Source organism: Pezoporus wallicus, unplaced genomic scaffold (genome assembly GCF_028554395.1).
Source record: "Pezoporus wallicus isolate ANWC-B61680 ecotype Strahan unplaced genomic scaffold, APGP_CSIRO_Pwel_v1 contig_161, whole genome shotgun sequence".
In the NCBI taxonomy this organism is placed as follows: Eukaryota; Metazoa; Chordata; class Aves; order Psittaciformes; family Psittacidae; genus Pezoporus; species Pezoporus wallicus.
In genome coordinates, this window is record NW_026642654.1 from 6,440,302 (window position 1) to 6,451,979 (window position 11,678).

Below are 11,678 nucleotides of genomic sequence, written 5' to 3' on the forward strand. Positions count from 1 at the left end.
CAGATGAATTTCTCCTTATGCACTTACTAGCAGTGTAGAGCTAGCATTCCTTTTGTAAAATATTTAAAAAAATAAATTATATCAACTCTGTACTGTTAGTTTGCTAAACAGCGCTTTTTTTTTTCCTTCTTCCTTCCACTTCACCTCATCTAAACTTCTAATGGTATGAGTAGAATGTGAGGGGCCATAACAGTTCTGCTGGATGTTATGCTTTGGAGTTGCACATTACTGTTCTTTACACTGAAGAAAAAAATCTGTTAATGAAACTAATTACTTAAAATGAATACTTACTAAAATGCTGGTTAATGAAATGAGTACTTACTCTAGTTGTAGTCTTGGCTCTAGCTAGCAAGAGATTGTGAAGTTCATGTGTTCAGCTGTTTCTAATTGAGCATAAAACCTATTGTTTAGTATTTGAGTCAACATCAGTGATACCAGATGCATAGCAGCAAGTTTTGTTGCTTTCAAAGGTGGGTTTTAAAATTGTTTTTGATGAGGAAATAACAATATTATAAATTACCCTCTAATATATCAAATGTCACAAAGACCTCCTCCAGACTAGTAGGTAACTGGAGAAACGGAACTTCAGGAAAGGAACTGTCTGACTGTTTGAGTCAATTGTTTCTTTCACTTTCCGAATACACTGGATTAATACCTTGGGAGAGTTGTTGAGAAGAAAGGAAAATGGAAAATAACCCCCCAAATTTCTTACAAGTCACTATTGTATAAAGTAAGTTCTTTTAATATGGTAATACAAACTGAGTGATTTCTCTTTCCTTGCTGGTTGTAATTTAAAAGGTGTGACAATCGAATTGCAGTGCTTTTCATAATTTCTGAGCTAACAGAATGTGGCTGTGTAGTGATGACCAAGGACACACATCTGAGTGTTGATCTGCTGTCTCAAATCGTTACAACAGACAGTGTTTCATCGTCTTGATGCATGTCATTTTTTCTGTGTAGCTGATCAAGTAAGTCTAAGTAAGTGGTATGAGAGAGAAGGGACATCTGCGCTATGAAGTGCATAGGGCTACCTTCCATTCTTAATTTTTTTAATTGAAAGCCAGTGTGTTCCTTGGATTATTTTCTGATACAGTGGTCTCAGTTTTTAAAAAAAATAGCCTTTAAAATGTGATACATATTTTGAAGAAACTACATGTAGGATGCATGATTTGTACCACAGGCAGTTTATAATTAATCTGTTTCTTTTTGTTTCATTGCAGCAGATGCAATTAATAATGCAGCAGGGTTTGGTTTTAGAGGCTATGATAAAAATGGAGTGACACGCTGGGATCTAATATCAAATCTGAGAATCCAGCAAATAGAGGTTTGTTTCTGGCTCTTTCACATGAAATATGTGCCCGTGTAGGTAGTTCCTTGTAATTTCAGTAACTTTTCCTACGCGTTTTGTTCCTCAGGGTAAGTGAGTATGTTCTAAGTCAGAAATGACGTGTTCACACCCTTAGGAAAGGATCAAAAATAGTCTGTTTTGAATGTATGCTGCTTGTCAGTTGACTTCCAAAATACTTTGTGGTTTTGAGTAGTTGAGTGAGTACTTTATTCAACTCATCGGATTCGGGATTTTTTTATAATTTATACATCAGAATATTTGTAACTTTACAATCACAGAAATAATTTGTTTTTATTTTACAGTTTTCCACAAGTTTCAAGATGTTTCTTGATAACTGGAACATCCAAACAGCTCTTTGGCTTAAAAGGTATTTGTTAAAAGAAAGCTTTTCTTCACTGCAGTTTCTTAGATAAATATTTCTTTGAAGATAATATAACATTTAAAGCTAAACTTTACAAAACATCGGTTGTTTAGCAACTGCATGGGACATTCTTCCTGTAATACTTGAATTAAAGCTTCTGAATTTAGGGCTTCTCTTTTAGAGTAAGTTTCTATCAGGCTGTGATAAAACTGTTTTTCTTCACTAGCCAAAGGGAATCTGAAACAACTAATCTGTGGAGACAACTCCTGTTTTGCTGTCTCTTAGCATTGAAAGCAGTGCATGTCGCTGCAAGCAGCAGGCAAAATGTACATTTTTAGCCTCTGGAAGCGGCAATATTTTAGCCACACAGTGATATAGGAACTTCCATACATTCTGTGAGACAACCTTCCATAGTGAGTGCATAGCAAATATTAAACCCTACAATGTGCTGTCAACAAAAACTGCAAATTAATATCCCTCAGAGGCACTTTTTTCCTTGTCTGGGAAACAGATACAGTGAGTACCAGTGAACTACATCATTCTGCTTTTTACTACTACTTTGTGGTAAATAAAAAGCAAAAAAGTGTTCTTGAATAGCACACAGGTGTGGTTTCCCTTCTCCAAGTCTCTGTTCAGTTGATCTTTTATCAATAGGCACAAGTTTAACTAAGACCTCTGTCTTGAGATCACTCGGAAGACTTTATGTTTTCTCTAGGATGACTGGCAACAGAAAGAAATCTGGTGGAAGAAACATTCTAGTGTATCCCGTGTTCCGTTTTCTTCCGTAATTTCTTTCCTAAATATTTTTCTAATCCAAGTGAAAACAGAAGCTGAATTTTATGTGATTATTCTATTTGACTCAATAGGCAATAGAATCTGTTGCTGGGACAGCCAGCAAGGAAGAGCTGCATGCTTTCAGGTATTGAAATGGATCATTTAATAAATCAAGTAAGCTATTAGGTATTTTAAAATGCATTTTATTTTAGCTAGAGAACAGAAGTTTATCAGTGTTAAAACTCAATAGGAAAAGGTTGTGTTTCAAAAAACTTTTGAATCTCCTAAATGAAATGATTCTAAATGAAACTTCAGTGCTGAAGGAGTTCATTCTTTTTGTCTAAAGAAAATGCCTAATTCCATTTGTCTTTGGTCATATTTGCAAAACCTTTGTGGTTTCTGTTGCTCTCTTCTGGCATCTTCCAAACTTCCTGTCTTCTTACAGTGGATGTAATACTTCTGCTACAACTTCTGAGGTCTTTCCCTGGCTTGTTACTGGCAGAGTTGAATGATCTAAGTGGATTCATTACCTGTATTGTCTTTAGATAATACTCTAATACATTACAGTATTATATCTTTTTTTGCAGCAGCAGCGTACTGTTGAGCTGATACTTAATGTTTCATGCTGTTGATTCATATTTGGCTACATTCTTTAGGAATGGGTACTCGTTTATATCTTCTAGTTTTCTTGTTAGATGGTCTATACTTTGGACTTTATCAAGATAATTTTGGATTCTAGTGCTCTGTCTGCTAAGAAAACAATATCAGTCTTGTCCAAACTACCTTCCACCCCAAAAAAGGAAGGGAAGATGAACTGGAAACATATACTAATCAGTCTACCCAAGCTAGTAATAACAGAATAGAACCAGACCAAAGGCAGTACCTTCCTGAACAGTTGATGCTCTTTCCACTTCTGGAGCAAATTATGGATATGTTCACCTGAGTCACCTGTATTTGAATAGATTTTCTCAGCCTGTTGTGATGACCATTGTTTCCTTGGTTTGCTTTTAGGAATGTCAAGTGAAGCATTTCAGTGCTACTTGTTACTAATTCATGGAGATGTTTAGGCTTACTTTTTAGTCTTTGAAATTGAAGCCTAGAGTATATCTTATCTGAATTTAGCTAGTTAAACTCCTGAATTCTTTGTAGGGGACAATTTGCATAAAGTAGTTAAATAAAAAAAGGTTGAAGCCATTTATCAATGTTTTTAATGAGACAATTAACCACCAGTCAGTGAAATATACATGCAGAGTTAATACCAGTACTACAACACATAACAATGTATGTGTTCAGTGTTCTGGTTCAATAAACATTTCTTAACACTCCTCTGTAACTAATCCCAAGGAGTTTAAAAAGTGCACTTGTACACACACAAGTATATGCAAACTGCGCCTCCAATTCCAAGGACATACGAGATACAAAACCATCCCTCCTTCTGGAATTGTGGGCCCCTGCTTGTGTGCACTGCCTGTGCAAGATGCAAGTTCTCCAGCTCCATTTGAACGTTGGATTCATGTGCCTATTAGACAAGCATACCACAAATTCACATGTACACAGCTGATAGGGATGAGACATTGCTCTCTGTGTACTGCAAACTGCAGTGATGGGCCCCTGGCTGGATCTAGTCCACTTGGTATCTACCAGGGAGGATGCTCTGCATTGACCAAGACAGAGGTCATGATGGTGGTGGGGCAACTGCTATCAGTGTCAGACCAAGTTTTCATGACTAGTGTTTTGCTCCCCGGTGTCTCCCTGACTTGTTACAAATTTTCCTAATGCTTTTGTACTTTCTAGGCCGAGGGATTCTTTGTGTCAAAAGTCTCTTTCAAATTCCCTGGTTACTGTTTAGTCTGGCTCATGTTACTTTCATGTCTGAGTTGGTCTGTTTTGGGCAAATGTCCTCAGATAGCTTTGTCTATTACATATGTATGCACCTGCACCTTGCTTAACCCCATGTTCTCGTCTTAATGACCATTGTTCGTGAAGCCCCTTGACAGGGAGAGGAGGGTTGAGCTGGTACCCTGCACTGAAGACCTTATAGAATAAAACTTATCAGAGTACTTGACTGGAATATACTAAATCAGCAAAGTACACTTTTGATATTGCCCTATTCAGATCCTGGCTTTTTATCTTCTCCTCTTTAACATTAACTGTATCCTTTGGGTTGGCAATCTCTTGTGTATGTGGAAGTCGTAGTGAAGTAATTACATTAGCAGTGAATGTTCTGTCCCTATGTATCATCTTCTATTAGCTTGTCGTCTTTGAATAATAGCCATACATTCTTTTTCTCTGTTACTTGCTGTGTGCTTATAAAAACCTTTTACATATTTGTGTCTATGGCCATTTCAGTTAAAACTCATTTTTGTGCGTTAGCTTTAGATTTGTGTTCATGCATGCTTGTGCTGTTTATTTTTGCTTCATGTTAGTGTGTATCTGTTTCCATATTTCCTATTGCTTTTTGGTTTTCAGATCATTAAAGAAATTAAAGAAATCTTGATGAAGCCATCCATATCAGGACCTTACCATGTTTCCTATCATTCTTCCACATCATGATGGTTTGTCATTGTGTCATTTAATGTCTTCTAGGAGCTACCTGTGTTGGATTCCTTTTTCTGCTTTTCCTTCTAGGATTCCGTACTGTAGGACCTTGCCTAATAACAGAGTCTCAAATTTTAAATAGCAGAGTTCAGCATTCTCCTTATTTGATATTCTCACATCCTTAGAGTCACTAATTACAGTTTCAGCGTCGTGCTCACCTAATTGCCATACACAGATACATTACCCACTGTAGCCTCTCTGTTACACAAAATTAAGGTAGTTGTTATTTTCCCCTTCTCCTATAAAATTCTTTCATTTTATGAAAATATACCTCTGACTCATCACAGAAATTTGTGGAGTGCTCTCTGCCTTACAGCGCAGCTTTTCCAACATGTTCTTGGATGGCCCAAGATCCCTTATTAACACTGTCACCTGTTTTTGGATGCTTATGTATCACTTCATTATAAATAAGTACTGTATGTGATGGCACTGGGAATAGGTTAGCACTGAGGGGTTAAATTGGGAGCTACGAATAGCTTTAAGTATTTTCTCTAAGTCGTAATATAGTGGCAACATTGGTATATAAAGGTAAACTGCAGTCGCATTGTAAATGTTGTGTTGGAGAAGAAATTACCAAAAGTACAAATGTATAATTGATAACTGGGAAGACTGTTGGTGGTTTGTCTTATGTTATTTGTCTTGAATTGTCTTTGACTTCCCAGAGTGTGCTACGAGCGCGCTGCCTTCAGCCCAACGATCCAGACCTTCATCCTTTCTGCCATTTGGCATGGGGTTTACCCAGGATATTACTTAACATTCTTAACAGGAGTACTAATGACGCTAGCAGCACGAGCTGTAAGTACCAACCAAGTATCTACTTAAATAATAGTAAGTTTTGTAAAAGGAAATTGATCATGTTCTGTAGTCCAATAACACACTTTACAGTTGATATACACTCTGTTTGGTAGTGGAGTTTGCTTTTATTTGATATGAGAGCAGTGACGATGACTAATTATGGGAGCAGTGACGATGACTAATTATGGGAAGGGATTGATCAGTGGAAACAAGCAAGACTGTATACAGCCTATAAGTCTTTGTATCATATCTTTTGTGGAAGCTCTTCCTCTGGATTAACTGACCATGTGTTGTTATGCCACGCTGAAAAGAATCACATTATCAAAGATCATTTTGAAAAAAAATTCTGATTATGGAGAAAAAAAATCACTGATAAGTAATTTAAAATTTGGGAGCCAATGCTGTATGTCAACGAAGTCCATTCCCTCCCTAATTGCATCCAGTACCTTGTAAAGATGATAACTAAAGAATGCTTCCCCTCCACCAGCAGATAAAAATCTCTCATGCAGTTACTATTCAAAACTGGCCAGCCAGCAGTGCAGTCATATTAATAAGCTTTTGAAGCCCTTATTCAGAACTGTATGGAACCAGCAAAACTTCTAAGAAATCTCTCACAGTTCTGCCTGAGAAAGCTGCTAAGAGCAGAGGCAGGTTTATCAGTTTCTCATTGGGAAAGAGTAACAAACAAATCACATCAGCTCAGAGCAGCATAACAGACCACTTTTCTGTTAAAAGAACTAGGAGAATAAGAAATGAAGCAGGCTGTTCTTCGTTGCTGTAATAGCTAGGGGAAAGTGGTACTTCACATTTCAATGTGTCATTGCATGTGACAATAGGAGAAAACTGCGGGGAGATGGCAGGATGAAGGGAATGTGGCTAGAATTGCTTCTACAGGTGAATTTAGGTAAGAAGGACAAGAAGGATAAAAAAGGTTTTTAATGTAAAGAATGAAATCAGCAGGAGCTAGCCTTGGATATGTTCTTCTGAACAAGGAGTTTTAAAGAAACTGAAGACTGGAGACGCTAAACTGTATACTTAGGTGTGCAACTCATCAGAATGCAGGTGACTGGAAGGTGAAAGCAGCACAGAAGCTCAAATAAGAGTGTCAGAAAATAGGAGTGAGCAAGGATGACAGTTCAGTTGAAGGAAGGAGGGATGAGTATCTACTAGTGTCTTTTTCATTGCAGACTTAAATAAAACTGAACCCAAACCTGTGTGGGTTTGGGATCTTTTTAATACTTTTGGTATTCCACTGTTTGCACAGAATTTTATGAGCAAAAGACTCAGCATAGAAAACTGAGTGATTTTATAATAGTGCCCTTGATACTGGTTGTTATCAAGACTCCTGAAATGTCACTAGACCTGATATTTTGTATATTCTGATTTATACCGTACTCATCCTAAAATATGTCTTATTCACAAGTATGTGAAAAAGGCTTATCATATACAAATTTTCAACAGAAGCACTCTGGCTTTCACTTACTCCAACACTATTTACAGAATGGCTTTATGAGATACAATGTCTGCCACATTCAGACAAGCAGTCCAAAGTAGCATTGGATTTAGGGGGCATTAACTTTAAATTCTGCTTAAATTCATAAATACTTACATTCCTGTGCTGGATGCAGCATGGTATTCTAAAAGGCAGGGAATCTGAACTGGCTCCTGTTAAAGTTGATGGGCATTTTGGGGAGTTCAGAGATGACTGACCAAGCTGTAGCATTTAAATTCATTCTATGAATTTTGTAGAAGTGCAGCAAACTCTGTACAGTAATATAGCTCTCCAAGTTATTACTAAGCTAATTTACTATTATCTGCTTTTTCAGATAAGAAACAATATCAGACATTATTTTGTTGACTCTCCTGCTGTTAAACTATGTTATGATATTTTAACGTGGATGGCAACTCAAGTAGCAATAAGTTACACAGTTGTGCCGTTTGTACTGCTCTCTGTAAAACCTTCTATCACCTTTTACAGGTAAGCACATTCTACCTGTTTCCTTTTTCTTTGTATTTTCTATGGCATCAGATTTCGGAAGCTTTTTTAGTGATAAATATGATTGATCTGTTAGCTGAGCAAGCTGTATTTCTGTTCTAGTGGTCAAACATAGTTTGTGTACTAAGAAAGCAGAAGGCACTCTCGTTTTCCTGTTATAATGGACTTCCGTTTCCTGGGGCTGGGTGGGAGTGGGGAGGGGAAACAACAGGCAAGAAGAAAACCAGAGAGTACCCCTGGGATTATTGTGTGCGCTGGAATAGTTTTAGAGCAATACGAGATAATGACTTCCCAAAAGTAACTTGTAAAAAAAAAAAAAGTTGAAAGCAGACTTGTATTCACTTCAAATCTCTGCTACAGCACCAAGTACTACGAGGGAAGACTTAATTTCCGATTTCCCCTTTATTACTTTTTTTAAAGGAAATATTAATGTCTTCCTGTTTTACATGCAAATAATGCAAGTAGGTTTTGACAGTGTATTCCTTAAACATCCTGTGAGAGCAGTTCAGGTTTTACTGAATTGTTATTTTTGTTTGTGTTTTAGCTCCTGCTATTTCTGTCTTCATATTGCCAGCATCCTGGTGTTGTTGGTATTTCCACTGAAAAGAACTCAAAAAGGAAGTAAAAGGCATGAAAGCGTCCAGCCCATATGGTCCAAAAAACTAGAAGAAGAAAATCTTTTGCAAAAGAACAGTTATTCCACAACAAATAATAGTTTCAGTCAAAAGCAAGAAATAACCTGCAGATATCAAGCATTGAAACAGTGATTGAGGAAATACTATGATGAATATATTTTATATGTTTTCAGAAACCCATTTTTAGCACCTTTTAAAGGGGTTTGTATTTGTTTGCAAAGATGTTTAGTAAGAAAAGAATGCATTACCTACCTAGGAAAATCACATACAATAGCAAGACTGGAAACAAAACAAATTAACCCCTCCCATGCCATGTCCCTGTGGGTCACGCCTTATATGAAGATATTACCATTATTTCAATGGGCACTCAGGACTTGCAACGTATGTCCATAGGGTCATATGTGTGCCCTTTGCTGAATGTACGTTGTATCCCAAGGCACTGATGGGGTGGAATAAAATTGTGTCAATCTAGGATTAACAAATGGAAATGGATTTTTTCCAAATGAATGACTTGCCTTAAACCCTCTATTTACTGAAATATTGTTTCTAAGTGGGTATTTTCAAGTTTGGTTTTATGTAAAAAGCATATTTCAAATATATAATACTATATGCTATAAAGAAGATAAAAATAGGAAATGCAAAGTCATTAGAAGGCTTTTGATCTTCAAAAGGGAATTGCAATAAGCATCTCAGTATTTGGAGGGTTTTCTTAAAGTATCTCAAACTATTACAGTACATTACAGAACTGTAAACTTTACTGATGCCAAATTATAGTTAGGTTTCTTTGATAAAGAGTATAATTACACATAGCCCTTCTGAATCGATTAACGAAATATAAAACACCTAAAGGTTGACCTTTTCTAGGGCTTCATGGCCCTAATTTAGGTTTCTTTTACTTTGAAGCACCTAAACCCAATAAAACACTGCCAGATGGGCTTTGCTGCTAGAGAAGGCAGATGTAGGACACAGAACCCAACGTGCAAGCACCAGGATTTCAATGGAAGTGTGTTTTTACTCTTAAATACCAGAAATACTTGTTCTAGCATAGAAGTGTTTTACAAAACATGATTTTAAATACTTATTTTCAGTCTTCAGGCATACAACAGTTATTTGATGCTTTCTGTATAACGCAGTGAAATTACCTTGAGCCCTAGTGCAAACATGGTCAAACATGAAATTGCTATAATAACCAGTTTCTGTGTGCTTGATAATTGATTGCCCTTTATCCAAAGAAGTATATGAATTTGAGGAAAAGCTGTTTCTTCAAATTAGAATTTTAGATGCAAAGTTCACATCTCATTTGTCAGTGATGTTATAAAAGAAAGAAATCCTTTAGAATAGCTGATTTACTGAATTATGACAGTGTGTCAAGGGAATAATTCAGTGGTTATATCTATTCCAGACCATTTATTGTGACGGTGGTCCCTGCTAGAGTACTACTGTTAAAGGGCTACATTTTAATTCCTTATATTCTGTATTTTCATATAATTTTTTTAAGTAAACACAAACTGTTTATCTACATGGGTTTTTTCTTTTAGCTTTAAAACTGACACAAAATACTACCAGATAATTCAGCTTGTTGATTAATAACCTACAAATGAACAAGGAGAAAAATTTTGTCATATTTTGAACCTTAAAGCTTTCATCAAGTATCTGGCACTAGTGGGGTCAATATTCTTAGTACCAGAAGTCCAATGATGGTCCTCAAATTTGGGGATATTACCATGCAAAAGAGTCGCAGTACTTCTGGCTTACTCTCTCAAGAACCAGATCCGAAGTCAGGTCAGAGTTCTTTGTTGTGCTAGTTCTTTGTCTGGCCTTTGGCCTAAAACTCCAGGAGGATAACTTACTTTTTCCGTAAGTATAGGTTAGCACTAATTAACCTACACAATTAGAAAGGGGGAACTAAATATGAGAGTGGATGAGTCTGTTCAGATGAGTAGGGATGTTTGTTGTTTCAGTGACAGCCGTGTTATCTCTAAAATGAAATAATCTGACTCCTAAATCCTTGCTTTCCATACCCAAGTAGACCTTCCCTTACACGGGGTCGTGGTTTTCACATGCCTCTTTGACATGGGGTTATGGGTTGGGTTTTTTTCCTGTTGCTTATCAGTAAGGGCACACTAAGTTATGTTTGATTATCCTTAATTAGATACAGAATCAGGAAAGAGATTTTCCCCCTTTCTGTTCCTGAAGGCACATTTACATAAAATGAGAAATCTGAATTGCACATTTCTGAGGGGGTGAATAAAATTGAGTTGATTCTTTCAGTATTTGTTGCTGTTGATCTTAAATGCATTTTCTGGTGCAGCCTACGTATCAAACAAGCACTTTCGAATGCCAGTACATCATCTAACGTGCCATTAATTTCCCATTAATGTTCTGATACTCTTGTTTTGGCATGTGTGCCCATGTGTGTGGTGGAGGCTTACTAATTCTTCATTATGAAATACAAACGTAGTTGTAAGTGCTCCCAGAAGATAGGCAGGTTTATGATAGCGAAGGCTTGTACTTCAGTGTGAGTGCATTCACAGGAACACTTTTATTCAGAACTTTTGTATGTGGGGAATTTAAACCAACTAAGAAAATAAGTACATTATTTAGTCGGGCAAAAGTGGTAAGATATATGGGTTTCAAAATTGGATGTGACTTTTTTCTTCTTAAATAAGTGCAACACAAGAAAATTATGACAGTGAATTAGTTCTGCACAGAATTTATTTTCAACTGTAGTGTCCTAGACTTTACCTTTTAAATGGCATTCCTGAATATAAAAGTACTTTGAACCAAAACCTACTCTTCGTGCAAGTCTCTTGGGGACTATGGAAAGAGGTTTTTTTGTTCTAATGGCAGCACTCTGATTTCAGTCAAACTGGGATTTTGTTGTTGCTCTCCCTCTGCTTTCCTAGTTTTCTGCCTTGCTGTCACACTGGATCTTTTTATCCATTCAGTCAAAGTCAAAAGCAGCCAGCCCCAATGCTTTAGATAATTTTTATGTTTTACACACATAATTTTATAATACTGAATTTGAAAGGATGGTGGTGATTTATTATTACTCTTGCTGAGAAAAACAGGAAAAAGTAAATTTCCTAGAAAAGTTTTGGGCATGAAGGAAACCTGGTTTTAAGTGTTCTTTCGCTTATTAGCTAATATATATCCAAAAAGTAAAAGTGT

At 36.6% G+C, this 11,678-nt stretch overlaps 1 protein-coding gene across 3 annotated transcripts in view; it reads left to right on the top strand.

Annotated features, from left to right (window-relative positions):
• MBOAT2 (membrane bound O-acyltransferase domain containing 2) overlaps positions 1–9,340 on the top strand; it is a 166,226-nt gene extending 156,886 nt beyond the window's left edge. For all 3 annotated transcript variants that reach the window (XM_057431886.1, XM_057431885.1, XM_057431887.1), the window contains 5 exons: positions 1,221–1,324; positions 1,651–1,715; positions 5,744–5,876; positions 7,703–7,854; positions 8,417–9,340. In XM_057431886.1, coding sequence (XP_057287869.1) covers positions 1,221–1,324; positions 1,651–1,715; positions 5,744–5,876; positions 7,703–7,854; positions 8,417–8,639 — 677 coding nt within the window. In that variant the 3' untranslated portion in view covers positions 8,640–9,340. The remainder of the gene's footprint in view (positions 1–1,220; positions 1,325–1,650; positions 1,716–5,743; positions 5,877–7,702; positions 7,855–8,416) is intronic.
• Positions 9,341–11,678: the final 2,338 nt, after the last annotated feature.